Source organism: Pleurodeles waltl, chromosome 7 (genome assembly GCF_031143425.1).
Source record: "Pleurodeles waltl isolate 20211129_DDA chromosome 7, aPleWal1.hap1.20221129, whole genome shotgun sequence".
NCBI classification, from domain to species: Eukaryota; Metazoa; Chordata; class Amphibia; order Caudata; family Salamandridae; genus Pleurodeles; species Pleurodeles waltl.
This window is the reverse complement of record NC_090446.1, coordinates 1,554,806,992-1,554,832,946: the sequence shown is the minus strand read 5'-3', so window position 1 is coordinate 1,554,832,946 and position 25,955 is coordinate 1,554,806,992. Positions and strand designations below refer to the sequence as shown.

The 25,955-nt window shown below is 48.2% G+C and overlaps 1 protein-coding gene across 1 annotated transcript in view; it reads right to left on the bottom strand.

Moving 5' to 3' along the window:
- The window catches only part of LOC138247471 (CD5 antigen-like), a 589,710-nt gene that overhangs the window by 71,712 nt on the left and 492,043 nt on the right, over positions 1 to 25,955 (bottom strand). Inside the window, exon 6 of the mRNA XM_069202092.1 lies at positions 23,464 to 23,496. Within this exon, the coding sequence (XP_069058193.1) occupies positions 23,464 to 23,496 (33 nt within the window). The remainder of the gene's footprint in view (positions 1 to 23,463; positions 23,497 to 25,955) is intronic.

The following is a 25,955-nucleotide window of genomic DNA, read 5'->3' as shown; positions in this document are numbered from 1 at the left end:
TGGAAAATGGTGTGAAGGCAGGGGAGGAGTGGCCTCCCCCAGCCTCTGGAAATGCTTTCATGGGCACAGATGGTGCCCATTTCTGCATAAGCAAGTCTACACTGGTTCAGGGACCCCTCAGCCCTACTCTGGCGTGAAACTGGACAAAGGAAAGGGGAGTGACCACTCCCCTGACCTGCACCTCCCCTGGGAGGTGCCCAGAGCTCCTCCAGTGTGCTCCAGACCTCTGCCATCTTGGAAACAGAGGTGCTGCTGGCACACTGGACTGCTCTGAATGGCCAGGGCCAGCAGGTGACGTCAGAGACTCCTTCTGATAGGCTCCTTCAGGTGTTGCTCGCCTATCTTCTCTCCTAGGTAGCCAAACCCCCTTTTCTTGCTATTTAGGGTCTCTGCTTTGGGGATTTCCTTAGATAACGAATGCAAGAGCTCATCAGCGTTCCTCTGCATCTCTCTCTTCACCTTCTGCCAAGGAATCGACTGCTGACTGTGCTGGAAGCCTGCAAAACTGCAACAAAGTAGCGAAGACGACTACTGCAACTCTGTAACGCTGATCCTGTCGCCTTCTCTACTGTTTTCCTGGTGGTGCATGCTGTGGGGGTAGTCTGCCTCCTCTCTGCACTAGAAGCTCCGAAGAAATCTCCCGTGGGTCGACGGAATCGTCCCCCTGCAACCACAGTCACCAAAGAACTGCATTACCGGTACCCTGGGTCTCCTCTCAGCACGACGAGCGAGGTCCCTTGAATCCAGCAACTCTTTCCAAGTGACTCCCACAGTCCAGTGACTCTTCAGTCCAAGTTTGGTGGAGGTAAGTCCCTGCCTCCCCACGCCAGACTGCATTGCTGAGAACCGCGACTTTTGCAGCTACTCCGGCCTCTGTGCACTTCCGGCGGAAATCCTTTGTGCACAGCCAAGCCTGTGTCCACAGCACTCTAACCTGCATTGCACGACTTCCTAAGTTGTCCTCCGGCGACGTGGGACTCCTTTGTGCGACTTTGGGTGAGCACTGTTTCACTCCTCTTCGTAGTGCCTGTTCTGGCACTTCTGCGGGTGCTGCCTGCTTCTGAGAGGGCTCTTTGTCTTGCCCGACGCCCCCTCTGTCCCCAGACGCAATTGACGACACCCTGGTCCCTCCTGGGCCACAGCAGCATCCAAAAACCTTAACTGCATGATTTGCAGCTAGCAAGGCTTGTTGGTGGTCTTTCGGCAGGAAAGCACTTCTGCACGACTCTCCACGGTGTGGGGGATCCATCCTCCAAAGGGGAAGTCTCTAGCCCTTGTCGTTCCTGCAGAATCCTCAGCTTCTACTGTCCAGTAGCAGCTTCTTTGCACCCACAGCTGGCATTTCCTGGGCATCTGCCCATCTCCGACTTGCTTGTGACTTTTGGACTTGGTCCCCTTGTTCCACAGGTACCCTAAACTGGAAATCCATTGTTGTTGCATTGCTGGTTTGTGTCTTTCCTGCAGAATTCCCCTATCACGACTTCTATGTCCTTTGGTGAACTTTAGTGCACTTTGCACTCACTTTTCAGGGTCTTGGGGTGGGCTATTTTTCTAACCCGTACTATTTTCTAATAGTCCCAGCGACCCTCTACAAGGTCACATAGGTTTGGGGTCCATTCGTGATTCGCATTCCACTTTTGGAGTATATGGTTTGTGTTGCCCCTATCCCTTGTGTTTTCTTATGATATTGTGCAAGTGACACTTGTGGTACTGTAGGAGCTTCACTCGTCTCCTAGTTCAGCCTAAGCTGCTCTGCTAAGCTACCATTATCTATCAGCCTATGCTGCTAGACACCCTATACACTAATAAGGGATAACTGGGCCTGGTGCAAGGTGTAGGTACCCCTTGGTACTCACTACAAGCCAGTCCAGTCTCCTACACCTACTACCCCAGAAAGACAGTAAAGTTGAGATAGGGGATTCTGCAAAGGTAACAACTGACTGCAAAGCACTAAAGATGGATTCCTGGACCTGAGGACCTGCAAAGGAAGGGGACCAAGTCCAAGAGTCACACAAGTGTCCAGGAGGGGCAGGAGCCCACTAAACCCTGGATGAAGGTGCAAAACGGCTGCCTCCATTGGAAGAAGCCCAAGATTCTGCAACAACAGAAGGTGACAGGTACTTCTCCTTTGGTCAGAAGATGTCCCACAGCGTGCTTGAGGACACAGAGTTCTTTCCACGCAGAAAGACCACAAACAAGCCTTGCTAGCTGCAAGAGTTGCAGTTGAAGACAATAGGTGCTGCCAGGGCCCTGGAAGGACCAGGAGATTGCCCCTTTGAGAAGGAGACAGAAGGGGCACTCAGCAACAGAAAGATCCCACGCAGGAGCAGGCAGCACCCGCAGAAGCACCTGAACAGGCATTCAAGAAATCTGAGCATAGAGGTCGTCTCAATACAAAAACAGAGGGTCTCACGAAGTCTGTGGTCAACTCAGCGAGTTGAGCAATGCAGATCGGAGTGCGGGAGACCTGGGCTGTGCTGTGCACAAAGGAATCCTTGCAGAAGTGCACAGAAGCCCTAGCAGCTGCAGATCACGCAGTACACAGGATTACTGTCTGACGTGGGGAGGCAAGGACTTACCTCCACCAAATTTGGACAGAAGGACCACTGGACTGATGGGGTTGCTTGGATTCAGCTCCTGTGTTCCAGGGACCACGCTCGTCAAGATGAGAGGGGACCAAGAGGACTTCAAGATGAGAGGGGATCCAGAGGACCGGTGATGCAGAAGTTTGGTGCCTGCGTTAGCAGGGGGAGGATTCCGTCGACCCACAGGAGATTTTCTTCTTGGCTTCCAGTGCAGGGTGAAGGCAAACAGCCCTCAGAGCATGCACCACCAGGAAACAGTTGAGAAAGCTGGCAGGATTAGGTGCTACAATGTTGCTGGTAGTCGTCTTTCTACTTTGTTGCGGTTTTGCAGGTGTCCTGGAGCAGTCAGCGGTCTAGCAGTTTAGGCTGATAGAGGTAGATATAGCAGAGCAGCTTAGGCTGAACTAGGAGACATGCAAAGCTCCTACTATACCACTTATATAATGTAGCACTATATCATAAGAATCACAATACCAGAGTTACTAAAAATAAAGGTACTTTTATTTAGTGACAATGCGTCAGAAATATCTCTGAGAATATACTCCCTTAGGAGGTAAGTAAAATACACAAAATATATACAGAAACCAAAATCAGGTAAGTAAACAGTTAGGAAAGTAGTGCAAAAACTGTAGAATACAATAGGATGCAATAGGCCTAGGGGCAACACAAACCATATACTAAGAAAGTGGAATGCGAACCACTTAGGGGCCCCTGGCTTAGTGTAGTGTGTAGAGGGTCACTGGGAGTGTAACAAAACACTAAGGGTGTCCAAGATATCCCACCCCAAGACCCTGAAAAGTAGGAGTAAAGTGACCCTACTTTCGCAGAAACACACTAAAGTTGTGATAGGAGATTCTGCAAAGACCACAACAGACTGCAAAGCACTGAAGATGGATTCCTAGACCTGAGGACCTGTAAAGGAAGGGGACCAAGTCCAAGAGTCACAAAAGTGTCCAGGGAGGGCAGGAGCCCACTAAACCCCAGATGAAGGTGGAAAATGGCTGCCTCTGGGTGGAAGAAGCTGAAGATTCTGCAACAACGGAAGATGCCAGGAACTTTTCCTTTGCACAGAAGATGTCCCACGGTGTGCTATACGATGCAGAGTTGTTTCTCCCAGAATGACCGCAAACAAGCCTTGCTAGCTGCAAAGGTCGCAGTTAAAGAAAAGGGGTGTTGCCCGGGCCTAGGAAGGACCAGGAGGTCGCCACTTGGACAAGGAGACAGAGGGGGTGCTCAGCAATACAGAGAGCCCATGCAGAAGCAGGCAGCACCTGCAGAAGCACTTGAACACGGGTTCAAGAGAACTGAGCACAGCGGTCATCTCAGCACTACAAAGGAGGGTCACACGAAGCCGGTGGTCAACTTAGCGAGTTGAGCAATGCTGGATGGAGTGCTGGGGACCTGGGCTGTGCTGTGCACGAAGGATTCCTTGCAAAAGTGCACAGAAGCCCTAGCAGCTGCAGTTCACACAGAGGGGACCCAGAGGACTGGCGATGCAGAAGTTTGTGCCTGCGGTAAAAGAGGGGAAGACTCCATCAACCCACTGGAGATTTCTTCTTGGCTTCCAGTGCAGGGTGAAGGCAGACAGCCCTCAGAGCATGCACCACCAGGAAACAGTTGAGAAAGCCAGCAGGATTAGGCGCTACAATGTTACTGGTAGTCTTCTTGCTACTTTGTTGTGGTTTTGCAGGCGTCCTGGAGCAGTCAGCGGTCGATCCTTGGCAGAAGTCGAAGAGGGAGATGCAGACGAACTCTGGTGAGCTCTTACATTTGATATCTGATGAGAAACCCACAGGAGAGACCCTAAATAGCCATCAGAGGAGGACTGGCCACCTAGTGAGGTAAGCAGCTATCAGGAGGGGTCTCTGACGTCACCTGCTGGCACTGGCCACTCAAAGACCTCTATGGTGCCCTCACACCTCTGCATTCAAGATGGCAGAGGTCTGGGACACACTGAAGGAGCTCTGGGCACCACCCCTGAGGTGGTGATGGACAGGGGAGTGGTCACTCCCCTTTTCTTTGTCCAGTTTCACACCAGAGCAGGGGCTGTGGGATCCATGAACCGGTGTAGACTGCTCTCCTCAACGCCGCCAACTGGATGACCACTAACCACCTCAAGCTCAACTCAAACAAAACCGAGATCATCATCTTCGGCCCCAACAAAACTACATGGGACGACTCCTGGTGGCCCACCGCCCTAGGCCCCACACCCATCCCCGCAAACCACGCACACAACCTCGGCATCATCCTGGACCCCTCCATCTCCATGACACAGCAAATCAATGCTCTATCCCCTCCTGCTTCCACACACTCTGCACTCTAAAAAAATACTTCAAATGGATTCCCTCAAAAACCAGGAAGACAGTCACCCACGCACTCATCATCAGCAGACTGGACTACGGTAACTCCCTCTATGCCGGCACCACACTCAAACTCAAACGCAAACTCCAGAGAATCCAGAACACAGCCGCACACCTCGTCCTTGGCCTCCCCGCCACGAACGAATCTCACCACACCTCAAGTCCCTTCACTGGCTCCCCATAGGCAAGAGAATCACATTCAAGATCCTCATCCACGCACACAAATCCCTCCACAACACCGGCCCAACCTACCTCAACGAAAGAGTGAACTTCCACACTCCCACACGCAACCTCCGATCAGCTGACCTCGCCCTAGCTACAGTCCCCGGCATCCAATGCACCACCACAGGAGGCAGGTCCTCCTCCTACCTCGCCCCCAAAACCTGGAACTCCCTCCCCACCAACCTTTGCAAAACCAAAGACCTCCTGCTCTTCAGAAAGAACCTCAAGACATGGTTGTTCGATCAGTGACACTCCATGCCCCCTTCGATTTCCCCCCCAAAGCGCCTTGAGACCCTCACTGGTGAGTAGCACGCTCTACAATTTTTTTTGATTGATTGATGCAAGGAGGGCACCATATGTGCCCTTCAAAGCATTTACAGAGGCCAGGAGAGGCTACTCCTCTCAGGCCCTTAACACCTATTTCCAAAGGGAGAGGGTGTAACACCCTTTCTCAGAGGAAATCCTTTGTTCTGCCTTCCTTGGACTGGGCTGCCCAGACCCGATGAGGGCAGAAGCCTGTCTGTGGGTTGGAAGCAGCGGTAGCTGCAGTGAAAACCCCAGACAGCTGGTTTGGCAGTACCCTGGGTCCATGCTGGAGACCCTGGGATGCATGGGATCACACCCAAGCCCCTCCTCCCCTACCGCCACCCCCACCAGGCTAGCGTCTTTTTTAAAGATGCTAGCCCAAGTTTAACACCAGCTTGCGCCTTTCCTTTAATATGGCGCCCGCCTGGTGCTGTGGAATGGTGCAAGCCGGTGCTATACTTTTTGCCACAAAAATGCGTTTGTGTAGTTTTACGGCAAAAAGTATGAATCGGGCCCTAAATTTGTCCTCTTCAATCCGGCCCAATGTGGATAACGAAGGATGGCAGGTCCAGGGATTTCTTCGACCTGACCGAACTGTGTTCATATCTGGATGACTTTATTGGCCAGACCATGGAACATGCACCCACGGAACTGTTGGCAAGCTCCTCCCTAGCAGCTGGCTCTCCCTCACAAACTGCCCTCAGTGATCATTGAACCAACTCAATAGCACAGAAAAGAGGCAGGACTTTTGAACGACCACCAAGGTCTCAAGATGGTAGAGACAATGTCCTCCAAGCAGTGGTGGCCCTTACTCGGGACCTGTGCAGGGGCAAATCCAGATCTCCTTTAAAACCTCTGCCCCCTGCTGACCGACTGTAGGAGGCTGGACTGGCTTGTAGTGAGTACCAAGGGGTACTTGCACCTTGCACCAGGCCCAGTTATCCCTTATTAGTGTATAGGGTGTCTAGCAGCTTAGGCTGATAGATAATGGTAGCTTAGCAGAGCAGCTTAGGCTGAACTAGGAGACGTGTGAAGCTACTACAGTACCACTTAGTGTCATATGCACAATATCATAAGAAAACACAATACACAGTTATACTAAAAATAAAGGTACTTTATTTTTATGACAATATGCCAAAGTATCTTAGAGTGTACCCTCAGTGAGAGGATAGGCAATATACACAAGATATATATACACAATAGCAAAAATATGCAGTATAGTTTTAGAAAACAGTGCAAACAATGTATAGTTACAATAGGATGCAATGGGGAAACATAGGGATAGGGGCAACGCAAACCATATACTCCAACAGTGGAATGCGAACCACGAATGGACCCCAAACCTATGTGACCTTGTAGAGGGTCGCTGGGACTATTAGAAAATAGTGAGAGTTAGAAAAATAACCCTCCCCAAGACCATGAAAAGTGAGTGCAAAGTGCACTAAAGTTCCCCTAAGGACAAAGAAGTCGTGTTAGAGGAATAATGCAGGAAAGACACAAACCAACAATGCAACCACTGTGGATTTCCAATCTAGGGTACCTGTGGAACAAGGGGACCAAGTCCAAAAGTCACAAGCAAGTCGGAGATGGGCAAATGCCCAGGAAATGCCAGCTGCGGGTGCAAAGAAGCTTCTACTGGACAGAAGAAGCTGAGGTTTCTGCAGGAACGAAAAGGGCTAGAGACTTCCCCTTTGGTGGACGGATCCCACTCGCCGTGGAGAGTCGTGCAGAAGTGTTCTCCCGCCGAAAGAACGCCAACAAGCCTTGCTAGCTGCAAATCATGCGGTTAGCGTTTTTGGACGCTGCTGAGGCCCAGGAGAGACCAGGAGGTCGCAAATTGGACCAGCAGAGAGAGGGGACGTCGAGCAAGACAAGGAGCCCTCTCTGAAGCAGGTAGCACCCGGAAAAGTGCCAGAAACAGGCACTACAAGGATGCGTGAAACGGTGCTTGCCGAAGTTGCACAAAGGAGTCCCACGTCACCGGAGACCAACTTAGAAAGTCGAGCAATACAGGTTAGAGTGCTGTGGACCCAGGCTTGGATGTGCACAAAGGATTTCCGCCGGAAGTGCACAGGGGCCGGAGTAGCTTCAAAAGTCGCGGTTCCCAGCAATGCAGCCCAGCGAGGTGAGGCAAGGACTTACCTCCACCAAACTTAGACTGAAGAGTCACTGGACTGTGGGGGTCACTTGGACAGAGTCGCTGGATTCGAGGGACCTCGCTCGTCGTGCTGAGAGGAGACCCAAGGGACCGGTAATGCAGCTTTTTGGTGCCTGCGGTTGCAGGGGGAAGATTCCGTCGACCCACGGGAGATTTCTTCGGAGCTTCTGGTGCAGAGAGGAGGCAGGCTACCCCCACAGCATGCACCACCAGGAAAACAGTCGAGAAGGCGGCAGGATCAGGGTTACAGAGTTGCAGTAGTCGTCTTTGCTACTATGTTGCAGGTTTGCAGGCTTCCAGCGCGGTCAGCAGTCGATTCCTTATCAGAAGGTGAAGAGAGAGATGCAGAGGAACTCGGCTGAGCTCATGCATTCGTTATCTAAAGTTTCCCCAGAGACAGAGACCCTAAATAGCCAGAAAAGAGGGTTTGGCTACCTAGGAGAGAGGATAGGCTACTAGCACCTGAAGGAGCCTATCAGAAGGAGTCTCTGACGTCACCTGGTGGCACTGGCCACTCAGAGCAGTCCAGTGTGCCAGCAGCACCTCTGTTTCCAAGATGGCAGAGGTCTGGAGCACACTGGAGGAGCTCTGGACACCTCCCAGGGGAGGTGCAGGTCAGGGGAGTGGTCACTCCCCTTTCCTTTGTCCAGTTTCGCGCCAGAGCAGGGCTAAGGGGTCCCCTGAACCGGTGTAGACTGGCTTATGCAGAATTGGGCACCTCTGTGCCCAAAAAAGCATTTCCAGAGGCTGGGAGAGGCTACTCCTCCCCTGCCTTCACACCATTTTCCAAAGGGAGAGGGTGTCACACCCTCTCTCAGAGGAAGTTCTTTGTTCTGCCATCCTGGGCCAGGCCTGGCTGGACCCCAGGAGGGCAGATGCCTGTCTGAGGGGTTGGCAGCAGCAGCAGCTGCAGTGAAACCCCAGGAAGGGCAGTTTGGCAGTACCAGGGTCTGTGCTACAGACCACTGGGATCATGGGATTGTGCCAACTATGCCAGGATGGCATAGAGGGGGCAATTCCATGATCATAGACATGTTACATGGCCATATTCGGAGTTACCATTGTGAAGCCACATATAGGTATTGACCTATATGTAGTGCACGCGTGTAATGGTGTCCCCGCACTCACAAAGTTCAGGGAATTGGCTCTGAACAATGTGGGGGCACCTTGGCTAGTGCCAGGGTGCCCTCACACTAAGTAACTTTGCACCTAACCTTTACCAGGTAAAGGTTAGACATATAGGTGACTTATAAGTTACTTAAGTGCAGTGTAAAATGGCTGTGAAATAACGTGGACGTTATTTCACTCAGGCTGCAGTGGCAGGCCTGTGTAAGAATTGTCAGAGCTCCCTATGGGTGGCAAAAGAAATGCTGCAGCCCATAGGGATCTCCTGGAACCCCAATACCCTGGGTACCTTAGTACCATATACTAGGGAATTATAAGGGTGTTCCAGTAAGCCAATGTAAATTGGTAAAAATGGTCACTAGCCTGTTAGTGACAATTTGGAAAGAAATGAGAGAGCATAACCACTGAGGTTCTGGTTAGCAGAGCCTCAGTGAGACAGTTAGGCACCACACAGGGAACACATACATATAGGCCACAAACTTATGAGCACTGGGGTCCTGACTAGCAGGGTCCCAGTGACACATAACAAACATACTGAAAACATAGGGTTTTCACTATGAGCACTGGATCCTGGCTAGCAGGATCCCAGTGAGACAGTGAAAACACACTGGCATACACTCACAAACAGGCCAAAAGTGGGGGTAACAAGGCTAGAAAGAGGCTACTTTCTCACACAACCCCCCCCCAAACGAAGGACAATAAGGCTAACCTTGGCCAGTTGAGACTTTATTGTCTAAGTGGTGATAAGTAGAGAGTAGCTCTGCAATAGACTGGTTACTCCCTTTATCATCCACTATATGGTTACTTCCCTGTGGGGATGTAAACCACCCTGTTTGAAGTCTTTTAGCTAACCAACAATGTGAAGATGTATTTTCAAAGTTTCTATCAGTAAGTTTTAGTTTAGAGCAGTGGGAATTATCCACTGAACCTATTTGTAATGATGGAAATGCCAGACAGGGATGCTGTCTCAGTAAAGCCATAGCTGGGCAAAAACTTTGTCCATATGGCTGGAAGAGAGAACAGGGATGCTGTTTCTCTTGAGTTGGAGCAGGGCAGGGATGCTGTCCTATGAGCTCCACACTAGGGCAGGGATGCTGTCCTAAGTGTTGTGAGGCAGTGCAGAGTTTCTGCACTAAAGTTTCTCTGGGAGGGTTGGAGGGATGCTCCATGTTAACTAAAATGGTGCTCTTTTTCTCACCAATGTTAGTTATCCCACAGAGAGGTACTTCTACCTCAGGGAGTCCAGCTTTGCCAGCTGATGCTTCCTTTGGAACAGGTGCCACCCCAGGAGAGGTTTCTCCCACCACATGAATAGTATCCTGAATGGTAGGGTGGTTAGGGGATACTGTGATACCCTTTTTACCTGTTGATGGAGAGGGATCCTGAGTTTTCAGGCCTTCTCTCCTTTGCTTTTTCATTTCAGTAGAAATGAGAGGGAACAATTCCTCTGGGATGCCCAGCATGGCTGCATGGGCATAAAACTCTACATCAGCCCAACCTGAGGCCTCTAGGTCATTACCTAAGAGAGAGTCTACAGGTAAGCTAGGTGATACCACCACCTGCTTAGGGCCAGTAACTCCACCCCAACTAAACTGAATTATAGCTAAGGGGAGAAACTTAGTGGAGTTATGGACATCAATAATCTTATACTGTTGTCCAATGATGTGTTGATCAGGATGCACTAGGTTTTCAGTCACCAAAGTGATACTGGCACCTGTGTCCCTGTAGGCCAAGGCCTCAACACCATTTATTGAAACTGTCTGCCTGTACTTATCCATTGTAAGGGGACAAGCAGCCAGTGTGGCAAGGCCAATGCCACTAGGTGTGACAGAAACTGTCTTGGGACTGACTACCCCAGTTTCTACTATGGACGCAAAAGTGAACCCAACTACACCCTTAACTTGACTGTTGCCAGCAGTCCCACCACTAGTACCACTACTGCTAGGGGCACTAGAGCTTGATGTATTAGTGGTGGTAGGCTCAGGGGGTTTACCTGGACAGGACTTATCCCCTGGCCTATGGCCTCTGTTTTTACACACAAAGCACCAAGGCTTTTTAATGTGTGCAGGTTGAGAAGAAGAGGAAGAATTAGTTTTATCCCCACCCTCTGAAGAGTGTTTAAGATTTGAAGTGGGATCTTTGGTTTTACCCTTATCCCCATGCTTATCTTGAGATTTTTCACCATCTTTCTTCTTAGTGTTCTCTTTGTCACCCCCTGTATGAACTTTTCTGTTCACCCTTGTTCTGACCCATTTGTCTGCCTTCTTTCCCAATTCTTGGGGAGAGGTCAGATCAGAGTCTACCAGGTACTGGTGCAACAAATCAGACACACAATTATTAAGAATATGCTCTCTCAGGATCAAGTTATACAGGCTGTCATAATCAGTAACTTTACTGCCATGTAACCACCCCTCCAAGGCCTTCACTGAATGGTCAATGAAATCAACCCAGTCTTGTGAAGACTCCTTTTTGGTCTCTCTGAACTTTATCCTGTATTGTTCAGTGGTTAAGCCATAACCATCCAGGAGTGCATTCTTAAGAACTTGGAAATTATTAGCATCATTTTCTTTCACAGTAAGGAGCCTATCCCTACCTTTTCCACTAAATGATAGCCATAGGATAGCAGCCCACTGCCTTTGAGGGACATCCTGTACAACACAGGCCCTCTCAAGTGCAGCAAACCACTTGTTAATGTCATCCCCCTCCTTATAAGGGGGAACTATCTTGTGCAGATTCCTGGAATCATGCTCTTTTTCAGGATGACTATGGGGAATACTGCTGCTGCCACCATGGGTTTCTAAACCCAACTTCTGTCTTTCCTTCTCTAATTCTAAAGACTGTCTATCCAAATCCAGCTGTTGCTTTATAAGCTTCAGTCTGGTTTGTTCCACTCTCAATCTATAGAGTTCCCTTTCTAACAATCTGTCATCAGGGTGGGTGGAAGGGACATTTCTAGATACAGAGGTATGATGGGAATGAACAGAAGGAGACCTGTCCCTTACAGAGGACACCCTAACAGCTTGGCTAACAGTATAATGTGAGAGCACACCATCAGTATGGTGTGATTCAACCTCTGTACCAACTATGCTAGACTGTCTAGTAATGGGCAGGCTAGGAAGTTTCTTTCCTGAATCTTTTCCTGGGGGAGTCCCTGGATCAGATTGAGAACCATTAGCTACTTTTTCAACAGATGGGGCACTTATGGCCTTATCCTGTACTCTAAGCATGTTAATTAACAGTTCTAAGGAAGGATTCTTCCCTACCCTCAAACCTCTCTCTATGCAGAGACTCCTTGCTCCTTTCCAGCTAAGGTGATCATATGCAAGTTTGGACAGATCAACATTTTGGCCTGTGCCAGACATTTTTAGAGAGAGTTAAAGTGATAGTAAAAGATAAAAAGTTTGTCAGAGCTTTTAGAAAGACAGAGAAAAAAAACTTTTAAAACTTTTTAGAACTTTTTAGAAAGTTAGGAGTACTTTTCAGCACTTAGAAAAGAGTGAAAAGAGGAAATGGAAAACTTTTTGGCTATGTGTATATACACTGACCTTGTTTTGTATATTTTTCTCTTATGAAAAGTACAATGACAAGAGTGGTAAGTAGTCTCAAAGCACTTATCCCACCGCTGCACAACCAATGTAGGAGGCTGGACTGGCTTGTAGTGAGTACCAAGGGGTACGTGCACCTTGCACCAGGCCCAGTTATCCCTTATTAGTGTATAGGGTGTCTAGCAGCTTAGGCTGATAGATAATGGTAGCTTAGCAGAACAGCTTAGGCTGAACTAGGAGACGTGTGAAGCTACTACAGTACCACTTAGTGTCATATGCACAATATCATAAGAAAACACAATACACAGTTATACTAAAAATAAAGGTACTTTATTTTTATGACAATATGCCAAAGTATCTTAGAGTGTACCCTCAGTGAGAGGATAGGCAATATACACAAGATATATATACACAATAGCAAAAATATGCAGTATAGTCTTAGAAAACAGTGCAAACAATGTATAGTTACAATAGGATGCAATGGGGAAACATAGAGATAGGGGCAACACAAACCATATACTCCAAAAGTGGAATGCGAACCACGAATGGACCCCAAACCTATGTGACCTTGTAGAGGGTCGCTGGGACTATTAGAAAATAGTGAGAGTTAGAAAAATAACCCTCCCCAAGACCCTGAAAAGTGAGTGCAAAGTGCACTTAAGTTCCCCTAAGGACAAAGAAGTCGTGTTAGAGGAATAATGCAGGAAAGACACAAACCAACAATGCAACCACTGTGGATTTCCAATCTAGGGTACCTGTGGAACAAGGGGACCAAGTCCAAAAGTCACAAGCAAGTCGGAGATGGGCAAATGCCCAGGAAATGCCAGCTGCGGGTGCAAAGAAGCTTCTACTGGACAGAAGAAGCTGAGGTTTCTGCAGGAACGAAAAGGGCTAGAGACTTCTCATTTGGTGGACGGATCCCTCTCGCCGTGTAGAGTCGTGCAGAAGTGTTTTCCCGCCGAAAAAACGCCAACAAGTCTTGCTAGCTGCAAATCGTGCGGTTAGCGTTTGTGGACGCTGCTGAGGCCCAGGAGGGACGAGAAGATCGCAAATTGGACCAGCAGAGAGAGGGGACGTCGAGCAAGACAAGGAGCCCTCTCTGAAGCCGGTAGCACCCGGAGAAGTGCCAGAAACAGGCACTACGAGGATGCGTGAAACTGTGCTCGCCGAAGTTGCACAAAGGAGTCCCACGTCGCGGGAGACCAACTTAGAAAGTCGAGCAATGCAGGTTAGAGTGCCGTGGACCCAGGCTTGGCTGTGCACAAAGGATTTCCGCCGGAAGTGCACAGGGGCCGGAGTAGCTGCAAAAGTCGCCGTTCCCAGCAATGCAGCCCAGCGAGGTGAGGCAAGGACTTACCTCCACCAAACTTGGACTGAAGAGTCACTGGACTGTGGGGGTCACTTGGACAGAGTCGCTGGATTCGAGGGACCTCGCTCGTCGTGCTGAGAGGAGACCCAAGGGACCGGTAATGCAGCTTTTTGGTGCCTGCGGTTGCAGGGGGAAGATTCCGTCGACCCACGGGAGATTTCTTCGGAGCTTCTGGTGCAGAGAGGAGGCAGGCTACCCCCACAGCATGCACAAGCAGGAAAACAGTCGAGAAGGCGGCAGGATCAGCGTTACAGAGTAGCAGTAGTCGTCTTTGCTACTATGTTGCAGGTTTGCAGGCTTCCAGCGCGGTCAGCAGTCGATTCCTTATCAGAAGGTGAAGAGAGAGATGCAGAGGAACTCGGCTGAGCTCATGCATTCGTTATCTAAAGTTTCCCCAGAGACAGAGACCCTAAATAGCCAGAAAAGAGGGTTTGGCTACCTAGGAGAGAGGATAGGCTACTAACACCTGAAGGAGCCTATCAGAAGGAGTCTCTGACGTCACCTGCTGGCCCTGGCCACTCAGAGCAGTCCATTGTGCCAGCAGCACCTCTGTTTCCAAGATGGCAGAGGTCTGGAGCACACTGGAGGAGCTCTGGGCACCTCCCAGGGGAGGTGCAGGTCAGGGGAGTGGTCACTCCCCTTTCCTTTGTCCAGTTTCGCGCCAGAGCAGGGCTGAGGGGTCCCTGAACCGGTATATACTGGCTTATGCAGAAATGGGCACCATCTGTGCCCATGAAAGCATTTCCAGAGGCTGGGGGAGGCTACTCCTCCCCTGCCTTAACAACTTTTTCCAAAGGGAGAGGGTGTAACACCCTCTCTCTGAGGAAGTCCTTTGTTCTGCCATCCTGGGCCAAGCCTGGCTGGACCCCAGGAGGGCAGAAACCTGTCTGAGGGGTTGGCAGCAGCAGCAGCTGCAGTGAAACCCCTGAAAAGGCAGTTTGGCAGTACCAAGGTCTGTGCTACAGACCCGTGGGATCATGGGATTGTGCCAACTATGCCAGGATGGCATAGAGGGGGCAATTCCATGATCATAGACATGTTACATGGCCATATTCGGAGTTACCATTGTGAAGCTACACATAGGTAGTGACCTATGTGTAGTGCACGCGTGTAATGGTGTCCCCGCACTCACAAAGTCTGGGGAATTTGCCCTGAACAATGTGGGGGCACCTTGGCTAGTGCCAGGGTGCCCACACACTAAGTAACTTTGCACCCAACCTTTACCAGGTAAAGGTTAGACATATAGGTGACTTATAAGTTACTTAAGTGCAGTGATAAATGGCTGTGAAATAACGTGGACGTCATTTCATTCAGGCTGCAGTGGCAGGCCTGTGTAAGAATTGTCAGAACTCCCTATGGGTGGCAAAATAAATGCTGCAGCCCATAGGGATCTCCTGGAACCCCAATACCCTGGCTACCTCAGTACCATATACTAGGGAATTATAAGGGTGTTCCAGTAAGCCAATGTGAATTGGTGAAATTGGTCACTAGCCTGTTAGTGACAATTTGTACAGAGAGAGCATAACCATTGAGGTTCTGGATAGCAGAGCCTCAGTGAGACAGTTAGGCATCACACAGGGAACACATACATATAGGCCACAAACTTATGAGCACTGGGGTCCTGGCTAGCAGGGTCCCAGTGACACATAACAAACATACTGAAAACATAGGGTTTTCAACTATGAGCACTGGGCCCTGGCTAGCAGGATCCCAGTGAGACAGTGAAAACACCCTGACATACACTCACAAACAGGCCAAAAGTGGGGGTAATAAGTCTAGAAAGAGGCTACCTTCTCACAATGATATGATATGATATGATATGATATGGTATGATATTATATGATATGATATGACATGATGTGATATGGTATGATATTGCAAGGTGATGGCTCTTTATATACTCTACCAAAATGAGGTATGGTGTGTACAGAGTCCAGGAGATCCCCAGAGGCCTAACAGAGGCTTACGTAGATAATACTAATGCTCTCTTTTGTGGTAGTGTGGTTGAGTGAGCAGTTAGGCTTATCATAGGGTAGTGGAAAGCATTTGTTGTACATACACAGTCAAGAAATGAGGCACACACTCAATGACTAACTCCAGGCCTATTGTTTTTATACAGCAATAATATATTTTGTTACTTTATTACTAGAACCAGAAGATCTTGGTTGCAGGTAAGTACAGTTGTAAATAGATATCAAGCATATGTATCAAATGTACTTTGTTTTTCTGCAGATAAAGCAGTTTACAAGTAAGTAACACTTTTCAATTTCAAAAGTTGACATAGTGCAATTTTTCATAGGAATCAATAGAGTCCTGGGGGGAAAAGTATTAACACAGTTAACAGGTAAATACACAACTTATGATTTCAGTCTTTGGGGGTCAGGATGTCCACAGGTCAAAGTTTAGGCTGACCCCAAAAGTGCACCACCAGCAACACAGGGCCAGCTAGGTGCAGAGGTCAAAGTTAGCTCTGGGTTTACAATGGAATCCTATGAGGACTGGGGTTGTTTGGTAAAAAGCAGATTGCAGGTAAGTACCTGCGGTTCCAGGACACAGGCCTCGGGGGTTTAGGTCAGCAGCGGGGGCCACAGGCTCACACCAAACGCACACACCCTCAGCGGCACAGAGGTGGCCATTTGCAGGGTGAAAACACAGACGCACAATGCTTTTCAACAGGGAGACCCCGGGGGTCACTAAAGATGCTGCAGGCTGGGTCCAGGGGGTCGGTTCTGGGAAACCAAAGGCTGGACAGGCAGGAAAGGCGACAGCTGAACGTTGCTGGACCATCAATCGGATTCCCCAAGGCCAGGGGGCTGCGAGTGCAGGGGTCTCCTTGGGCTTCAGGAATCTTCTTCGGATTCAGTCGCGGTCAGGGGTGTCCACTGGATTCAGGCTGCAGGCCTGATGGCCAAGAGTGGTCAACCCAGGGTAAGCTCGAGGTCGGAATCACCTGAGGACCTTCTCTGGACAAGTGGGCCACCTGGACTCGGGACGTGGACATCAGGTGAAGAGTGGGTAGGGCTCATGGATACGGGGCAGTTCTGGAGTCCTTTTTGGAGGTTTCTTCTGGACAGGGCTGCTGTGCTCAGGAGTTTGTGATCCTCTGCTGGGCAGGCAGTCCTCTGGGGGTTTGTAGAGGTCACTGGTCCTGTAGGATGTGTTGCCTATGTAGAGCTGGAGTCTTAAAGCTGCACACAGGCCGGTAGGGCTGGGATCAAGTCAGTTGTCATCTGGAGTCTTCACTGCTGTGGTCTGCTTTGCAGTCCTTCTTTCATCTTTCTTCTGTCTGCTTTAGGTCACCATGAATTCGGTGAGTAAGGTTCAGGGGTGCCCCTTAATGCTAATTTTAGAGGCATTACACTGTTCAGAGGGCAGTAGCCAATGGCTACTGTCCCTGAGGGTAGCTACACCCTTCTTGAGCCCCCCTCCCTCTAGGGAGGGGGGCACATACCTATCACTATTGGTCCCTCTCCTCCAAAACAAGATGGAGGATTCTGCAAGGATGGGGTCACTTCAACTCTGGGCACCTTATGGGTGGTTCTAGCTGAAGTGGTCACTCCTCCCTGTTTTATCTAATTTTCCCACTGGACCGGCTGCCAAAAGTGGGACTTGGTCCGGGGCGGGCATCTCCACTAGCTGGAGTGCCCTGGGGCACTGTAGCAGGAGGTCTGAGCCTTTGGGGCTCACTGCCAAGTGTTACAGTTCCTACAGGGGGGAGGTGTGAAGCACCTCCACCCAGAGCAGGCTTTGTTTCTGACCTCAAAGAGCACAGAGGCTCTCACGCCATGGGGTCAGAAACTTGTCTGTTAGTGGCAGGCTGGCACAGACTGGTCAGTCCTGCACTAAAGGGTTGGGTAAAATACAGGGGGCATCTCTAAGATGCCCTCTGTGTGCATTTTACAACAAATCCAACATTGGCATCAGTGTGGGTTTATTGTGCTGAGAAGTCTGATACCAAATGTCCCAGCCTTCAGTGAAGCCATCATGGAGCTGTGGAATTCGTAATGACATACTCAGCCCATGTACTTAATATGGCCACACTGCACTTACAATGTCTAAGAATGGACTTAGACACTGTAGGGGCATATTGCTCATGCAGCTATGCCCTCACCTGTGGTATAGTGCACCCTGCCTTAGGGTTGTAAGGCCTGCCAGGGGGGTGACTTACCTATGCCACACACAGTGGTTTGTGGGCATGTCACCCTGAGAGGGGTGCCATGTCGACTTTACCTTTTTCTCCCCACCAACACACAATGGCAGTGTGCATGTGTTTGGTGAGTGGTCCCTTAGGGTGGCACAATGCATGCTGCAGCCCTTAGGGACCCTCCCTGGTATCAGAGTCTTTAGTACCCCTGATACCTTTTACAAGGGACTTAGCTGTGTGCCAGGGTGTGCCAATTGTGGAAACAATGGTACAGTTTAGGGAAAGAACACTGGTGCTGGGACCTGGTTAGCAGGTTACCAGCACACTCAGTCAAGTTAGCATCAATATCAGGCAAAAGGTGGGGGGGGTAACCATGCCAAAAGGGGCACTTTCCTACAGATATGATATGATATGGATTTGTATGAGCGCAAAAATGCCCTAAGGCGTCAAGGCACTAAAATAATTAGTCCTGTCATACAGCTTGGCTGTAGGCTGGTTCCTGATTGCACAGATGAAACTAACCTCCGTACAGGGAGAAAAGCCAGGTCTTTAAGGCCTTCCTTAAAGGAGTATGGATTATCAAACTAATAAGATGACGAGGAAGGGAGTTCCAAAGCCTAGCTGACGCAACTGAGAAAGCTCCGCCTCCCCATCTCTTTTTCAGCATTCTCGGGAAAACAACCCAGCCATGATCTGCCAGCGAAGATTTTTAGTTTAGATGTTCCATTGAAACATGGTTTTGATCCCATAGGGATTCAAATTGTACAGAGCTTTATGAACTGTATGAAGTTATCTAAATGTAATGCGCTTTTCCACTGGAAGCCAGTGAAGTTCGAGTGGACCTCTGGAAACCGAGTGATATTTAGGGATATCCAAGGTCAGTCTTGCCACCACATTCTGTACTATTTACAGCTTTGATTGTGTCGTCTTGTTGGTATCAAGGTAAAGGGCATTGCAATAATTATTCCTATTGAAATTAGCACCAGGGCTACTTGTTTGCGTGCCAGAAGGGGGGGTAATGGAAAGACTTTCTGTAGCATTCTGATAATCCAGAAACAAGTTGTCACCGTGCAATTAACCTTGAAGTCTAGTGATAACTCACTATCCAGGATTACTCTTAGATTTTTCACTGAGTCCGTTGAAGTGGGTAGAGTGCCCAGCATATTTGGCCACCAGTTGCTATTCCAAATAGTTGATTGGCTCCCAAAAATCAGAATCTCCGTCTTATCACCGTTGAGCTTCAATCAATTCTTGCCCAGCCAGATGACCACTGGCTTCATGCAGTTATTGAAATTAGCTGTAATGGCATCGGAGTCTGTCCAGATAGACACAATTATGGGAGTGTCATCAGCTCTGCAGCCCAAAGGAGCATATAAGCTTGGCCAATGGGGAGACATAGCGGTTAAATAGTGTGGGGCTCAGGAATGAACTGGGGCAACAGGGACAACACTGATTATGTTTGTTTCTCTACCGGTGCCATAAAATATAAACAAAGGGGACACATCCAGGTCTGATTGATGTCAAACAGGGTCTTCGGCAAAGGATGTTAGTAGCTTAAAAAAACCTTTCAGTAGAACTGAGAGTCTTCAGCATCCCGTTATCGGGCAATATTTAATTTGACGCAAAACACTTCTATTGAGCAAGTTACATATCATGGGCTGAGAATGGAGCCTGGGGGAGCATTGTGTATGGCAGGAGTGGGGGAGAAGCACATGATTAAGTATAATGCAAATAATCAATGCTTATCACAATATTCACAGTGTTGATTATTGTAGGAAAGTACCATCTTGCCCGGCATGTTACCCCCATTTTTACAGTATGTATGTTTGTTTTTGCCCTTGTGTCACTGGGATCCTGCTAGTCAGGACCCCAGTGCTCACAAAGTATGCCCTGTGTGTGTTCCCTGTGTGGTGCCTAACTATATCACTGAGGCTCTGCTAACCAGAACCTCAGTGTTTATGCTTTCTCTGCTTTTAAAATTGTCACTGCAGACTAGTGATTAATTTTACAAATTCTCATTGGCACACTGGAACACCCTTATAATTCCCTTGTATATGGTACCTAGGTACCCAGGGTATTGGGGTTCCAGGAGATCCCTATGGGCTGCAGCATTTCTTTTGCAGCCCATAGGGAGCTCAGACAATTCTCACACAGGACTGCCACTGCAGCCTGAGTGAAATAACGTCCATGTTACTTCACAGCCATTTTACACTGCACTTAAGTAACTTATAAGTCACCTATATGTCTAACCCTCACTTGGTGAAGGTTAGGTGCAAAGTTTCTTAGTGTGTGAGCACCCTGGCACTAACCAAGGTGCTCCCATTGTTCAGGGCAAATTCCCCAGACTTTGCGAGTGCAAGGACACCATTATACGCGTGCACTACATATAGGTCAATACCTATATGTAGCGTCACCATGGTAACTCCGAACATGGCCATGTAACATGTCTAAGATCATGGAATTGTCACCCCAATACCATTCTGGTGTTGGGGGGACAATTCCATGCATTCCCGGGTCTCCAGCATAGAGCCCGGGTACTGCCAAACTAACTTTCCGGGGTCTCCACTGCAGCTACTGCTGCTGCCAAACCCCTCAGACAGGTTTCTGCCCCCCTGGGGCCTGGGCAGCCTGGTCCCAGGAAGGCAGAACAAAGGATTTCCTCTGACGGAGAGTGTTACACCCTCTCCCTTTGGAAATAGGTGTGAAGGGCCTGAGAGGAGTAACCTTTCCTGGCCTCTGGAAATGCTTTCAAGGGCACAGATGGTGCCCTCTCTGCATAAGCCAGTCTACACCGGTTCATGGATCCCCCCAGCCCTTCTCTGGCGCGAAACTGGACAAAGGAAAGGGGAGTGACCACTCCCCTGACCAGCACCTCCCAAGAGGAGGTGCCCAGAGCTCCTCCAGTGTGTCCCAGACCTCTGTCATCTTGGATGCAGAGGTGTGAGGGCACAATGGACAGCTCTGAGTGGCCAGTGCCAGCAGGTGACATCAGAGACCCCTCCTGATAGGTGCTTACCTTTTTCTGTAGCCAATCCTCCTCTGTGTGCTCGTTAGGGTCTCTCCTGTGGGCATCTCACCAGATAACGAATGCAAGAGCTCACCAAAGTTCATCTGCACTTCCCTCTTCGACTTCTGCCAAGGATCGACCGCTAACTGCTCCAGGACACCTGCAAAACCGCAACAAAGTAGCAAGAAGACTACCAGCAACATTGTAGCTCCTAATCCTGCCAGCTTTCTCTACTGTTTCCTGGTGGTGCATGCTCTGAGGGCTGTCTGCCTTCACCCTGCACTGGAAGCCAAGAAGAAATCTCCAGTGGGTTGATGGAGTCTTCCCCTCTTTTACCGCAGGCACAAACTTCTGCATCGCCAGTCCTCTGGGTCCCCTCTCATCTTGACAAGCGTGGTCCCTGGAACACAGGAGCTGGATCCAAATGTCCCTGACAGTCCAGTGGCCCTTCTGTCCAAATTTGGTGGAGGTGAGGCCTTGCCTCCCCACGCCAGACAGGAATCCTGTGTACTGCGTGAACTGCAGCTGCTAGTGCTTCTGTGCACTTTTGCAAGACTTCCTTTGTGCACAGCCTAGCCCAGGTCCCCAGCACTCCGTCCTGCATTGCCCAGCTCGCTGAGTTGGACTCTGACTTTGTGGGACCCTCTTTTGTAGTGCTGACATTACCGCTATGCTCAGATCTTCTGAATGCCTATTCAGGTGCTTCTGCGGGTGCTGTCTGCTTCTGCATGGGCTCTCTGTGTTGCTGAGCGCCCCCTCTGTCTCCTCCTCCAAGGTGCGATCTCCTAGACCTTCCTGGGCCCTGGCAGCATCCAAAACCTTCAAACGTGACTCTTGCAGCTAGCAAGGCTTGTTTGTGGTCTTTCTGCGTGGAAACAACTCTGCTTCCTCCACCACTTCGTGGGACATCTACTGACCAAAGGAGAAGTTCCTGGCACCTTCTGTTGTTGCAACATCTTCAGCTTCTTCCACCCAGAGGCAGACCTTTTGCACCTTCATCCGGGTTTTAGTGGGCCCCTGCCCCCCCGGACACTTTTGTGACTTGTGGACTTGGTCCCCTTCCTTTACAGGTCCTCAGGTCCAGGAATCCATCTTCAGTGCGTTGCAGTCAGTTGTTGACTTTGCAGAATCCCCTATCTCGACCTTACTGTCTTTCTGGGGTAGTAGGGTAACTTTACTCCTACTTTTCAGGGTCTTGGGGTGGGGTACCTTGGACCCCCTTAGTGTTTTCTTACACTCCCAGTGACCCTCTACACACTACACTAGGCCTGGGGTCCATTCGTGGTTCGCATTCCACTTTTGGGGTACATGGTTTGTGTTTCCCCTAGGCCTATTTCTCCCTATTGCATTCTATTGTGTTCTAGATTGTGTGCACTACTTTTCTAACTGTTACTCACCTGATTTTGGTTTGTGCCTATATATATTGTGTATATTACTTACCTCCTAAGGGAGTATATCCTCTGAGATACTTTGGGCATATTGTCACTAAAATAAAGTACTTTTATTCTTAGTAACTCTGAGTATTGTGATTCTTCTGATATAGTGCTATATGATATAAGTGGTATAGTAGGAGCTTTGCGTGTCTCCTAGTTCAGCTTAAGCTGCTCTGCTATAGCTACCTTCTATCAGCCTAAGCTGCTAGAAACACCTCTATTCTACTACTAAGGGATAACTGGACCTGGCACAAGGTGTAATTACCTCAAGGTACCCACTATAAACCAGGCAAGCCTCCTTCAACTATCACTTATGATAATGTAGTTATACTCCAACAATGGAAAGCATTGTTGTATATGTTCCGTGACAAATCCTTCACACAAATAATCCTGCAACCATCCTGGCAGATCTTAGCCTACCATATTTCACAGTCTTGTCTTTTGAATGTATGTCTTATAATCTGTCAGACAGATTTTTGTCTCCATAAGTGTTAGACCTGTGAGCCTTAGGGTGGTCGTCCCCCAAACTTCACTGCCTTGTGTTACTCTGTCGGGAAGTACTTCCATGGGTGGATTGTGAGCCTTCTCTCGCATCCACCCATGGGTTTTGGTGTATTACCAGATTTACTAAGAAGAATAAACCTGGGAATGTGTTCAAATAGTACACCATTCCATTACAGGCGTAACAAGGAGAAATATGTCCAGTTATACTTGTTATTCCCTCTTTCACACCTAGAAAGAGGAAAATGTCTTAGAGGATTGCTTTTGTTGCTCGGGAGCAATCAGTGACCCTGGGCACTCAGAGAAAGAGTGCAGGAAGGCACCATATCTTAGTAAATATGCCACATTTCTGATCTCTCCATTTGTTGTAGCACAGCAAGTTGTCTTGCTGTTGTGCGTTGCACCAATTGTTAATAAATCTGGGCCCTGGTTCCTAACTGGCCTTAAGCTCTCTGGTGGAGCTGCAAATCAGCTATTTGACATCTAGTGGAAGCAACTACACCACGGTTCATTCAGAATCATGGCTACCTGCTAAGGGCACATTGGTAGGGACACAAGGCAAGCGCATGGCACAGTTTAGTGTGGCAGTAGTATGGTCAAAAGTGTACTAAAATAAATAAGTGAAAAATACACAAGTATATTAATTAAAAATATGCTATAACACTAACACATGTAAATGTCTGAATACATTGTTCAATATGCATTTACCTTTGTATCTCTGTGGATGCCGTTTCCGCTTCTCTAGAAAGAGAAAAGAATGAAAATTAGATTGTTAATATTTGTTATAAACAAAAATAGAAATTTGGATAATAAATGTGTACAAATACAGACTAGATCAGAAACAGACTCACAGTGTGGTGAGGCCTAGATCATACAGGCATACAGTCTGTGCTGATACCTTCTCTGGATTGCACCACCAAAAGAGTATATTTGAGGATCAAAAGGAGCTTTTTCCAGAGTATAAGACTATATAAAGAGAAACATGTTGATATAGATGTTCTCTGAAATGCTTTTGGATTTCCTGTTCAACCATAAATGTGCTTCTGAACTGAAAAAGCTAAAGGTAAGATGGCCAGGTTTACTTGAATGGTGTGTCTTGTAGATCACACAACAGGCTGTGAAATGAATTCTGTCAGGGAGAGGAACCCAATGCAGTTCTTCCATTGTAGTGGAGTTGTTCTCATAGTCTACTTGTTGAACAATATGTGAGCCACTGACGGAAGAACATTTTTTCCTGGTGTCATTTAGGACTCTGGAAGACTAACAAGTACTGTGTTGCATCCTTCCATGTATGAGAATGTGAGGACCTGGAATGTGGACTAGAACATTTAAGAAAGAGAATAAAGGCTGGAGTTTTCAGAGCAGTGTGGGCTGGAAACATGCTTTTTGGCCTTTTCTTGATAGGGTCTTTTAGGAAAAAGCTCAGTGACAAAGTCCTGAACTTTAGCAGTAGATTCAAAACAAGGAAAAGAGTCATCTTAACTCTTATTGTTGAGCCACACCTTGCTAAAGGTCTCTATGTCCCCTCCTCCTATAAGGACTAACTCATTCTTTGGTTGAGTCTAAGATGGCCTGTTTGTAGACTTCCAGATTAGCTGTCACATTAATACAGAGTCCTAGCATGTGGTAGTTGTTAGTTGACATCATATTACAATATTGTTGGTTAGTGTTTTGGCATTTTAGTGGACAGAAATGTCATCTTGGCTCCTTAGTACTCCCAATGCTTCAAGTGCAGACTGAAAATCTTAGGAGGCTTTGTCAAGTAAGACCTGCAGTTCAAAAGCATTAAAAGCTGCTGACAGGTTGGATCAGATGCTGAGATCAGGTGTGGTACCAGAAGTGTAAGTAGAATCTCCAGAAGAAGCTGGGCTCCCATGAAACCAGATGTTAATAGAATGAAAATAGATGAGAGTAGGTTAAGAGGGATAAGAGGAGATTCCATTCTTGCCTGACCTGCGAGGAAAGGCAACAAGCTCAAGTGTACAAGCACATAAGCCTTGTAATGGAGGAGAAGAGACTCTACACATGCAAGTCATGTGAAGACTTCACCTGCAATATTGGATGACCTCAGTAGAAGTTTTTCAAGCTGGATGAGTTGTGCTTCAAACTTCTTTAGCACTTGACGTTATCTACCTAATGAGGTGGGCGCCTCATATGTTAGAGACAAGGACATAGATAATTAGTTAGATGAATATAGCTGCACCTTGCATAATGAAAACTAAGACGAATGGGGCAGGAGAGGGTAAGGGGTTACCTCCATGTGTTAAATTTACCTTGAGCCCTGGACTCCTCACACTAGACTCAAACATTAAGGATGTTATAGTCCAAAATCCTGAGATAACTCCTTGAAGAACCTGCAGAAATCAGGGATGTCTCAGGACAATCTGCTCAGATCTTGGAGATGTATGCCAATACTTTTATAAAGAAGTTCAATGGCCTGATTAAAGGTTCCAAACTGGTCTACATAACCTGATGATTTGGGGACACATATTGAATATGTGTTTTGCAGGTTTGCTCCAGTGTTTGTTGTGGCCCATGTTCACTGGCCTCAGGGAGCTAGCTAGGGCTGCAGATCATTTGCTCACCATCAGAGTGTCTAAGAAGTCCCAAGGGGAGACCACAAGAAGGATGGGTCTGGCCTCCAACAGGCTAACTAACATACAAGGTACATAAGTGATAAAACAAGTTTCCTAAAGGTTCACAAAATGTCAAGAAGCGATGCGGAAACCAAGGCAACACAGACAAGAAAAAGCAGTCTCCAGAGATGGAGGTGGGTTGATGTTTCCAGGTTGAAGGACCCGTATTGGAAATGCTGAAGGTCTAATTACTCATAAGGGAGATGAACAAAGTTATCCAAAAAAGCCACCCATTCATACTCCTCTAAAGGCAATATAAGGGTTTTAAAATAGTGTGACCCAAGAGAAAGATTGTCTCAGTTTACATGCGTCGATTTGAGAGGAACATGGACTTTGGCTCAAGAATCTGCTAATTCTGTTAGGATGGAACAGAACATCTTTGTCAATGAAATTCTTGATATTATTCTCAGTGACACTGGAGCAGGCCTGTCTATTGGGGAGAAAATGAAGATATCCCCAGAATAATGTTTGATCCAAGTCAATGAGGAGAAATTAGGGTTACAATCACACTTGAAGTTAGATTAAATTAACCAAGACCAGGAGCAGTGTCTTCTGAGAGACCAC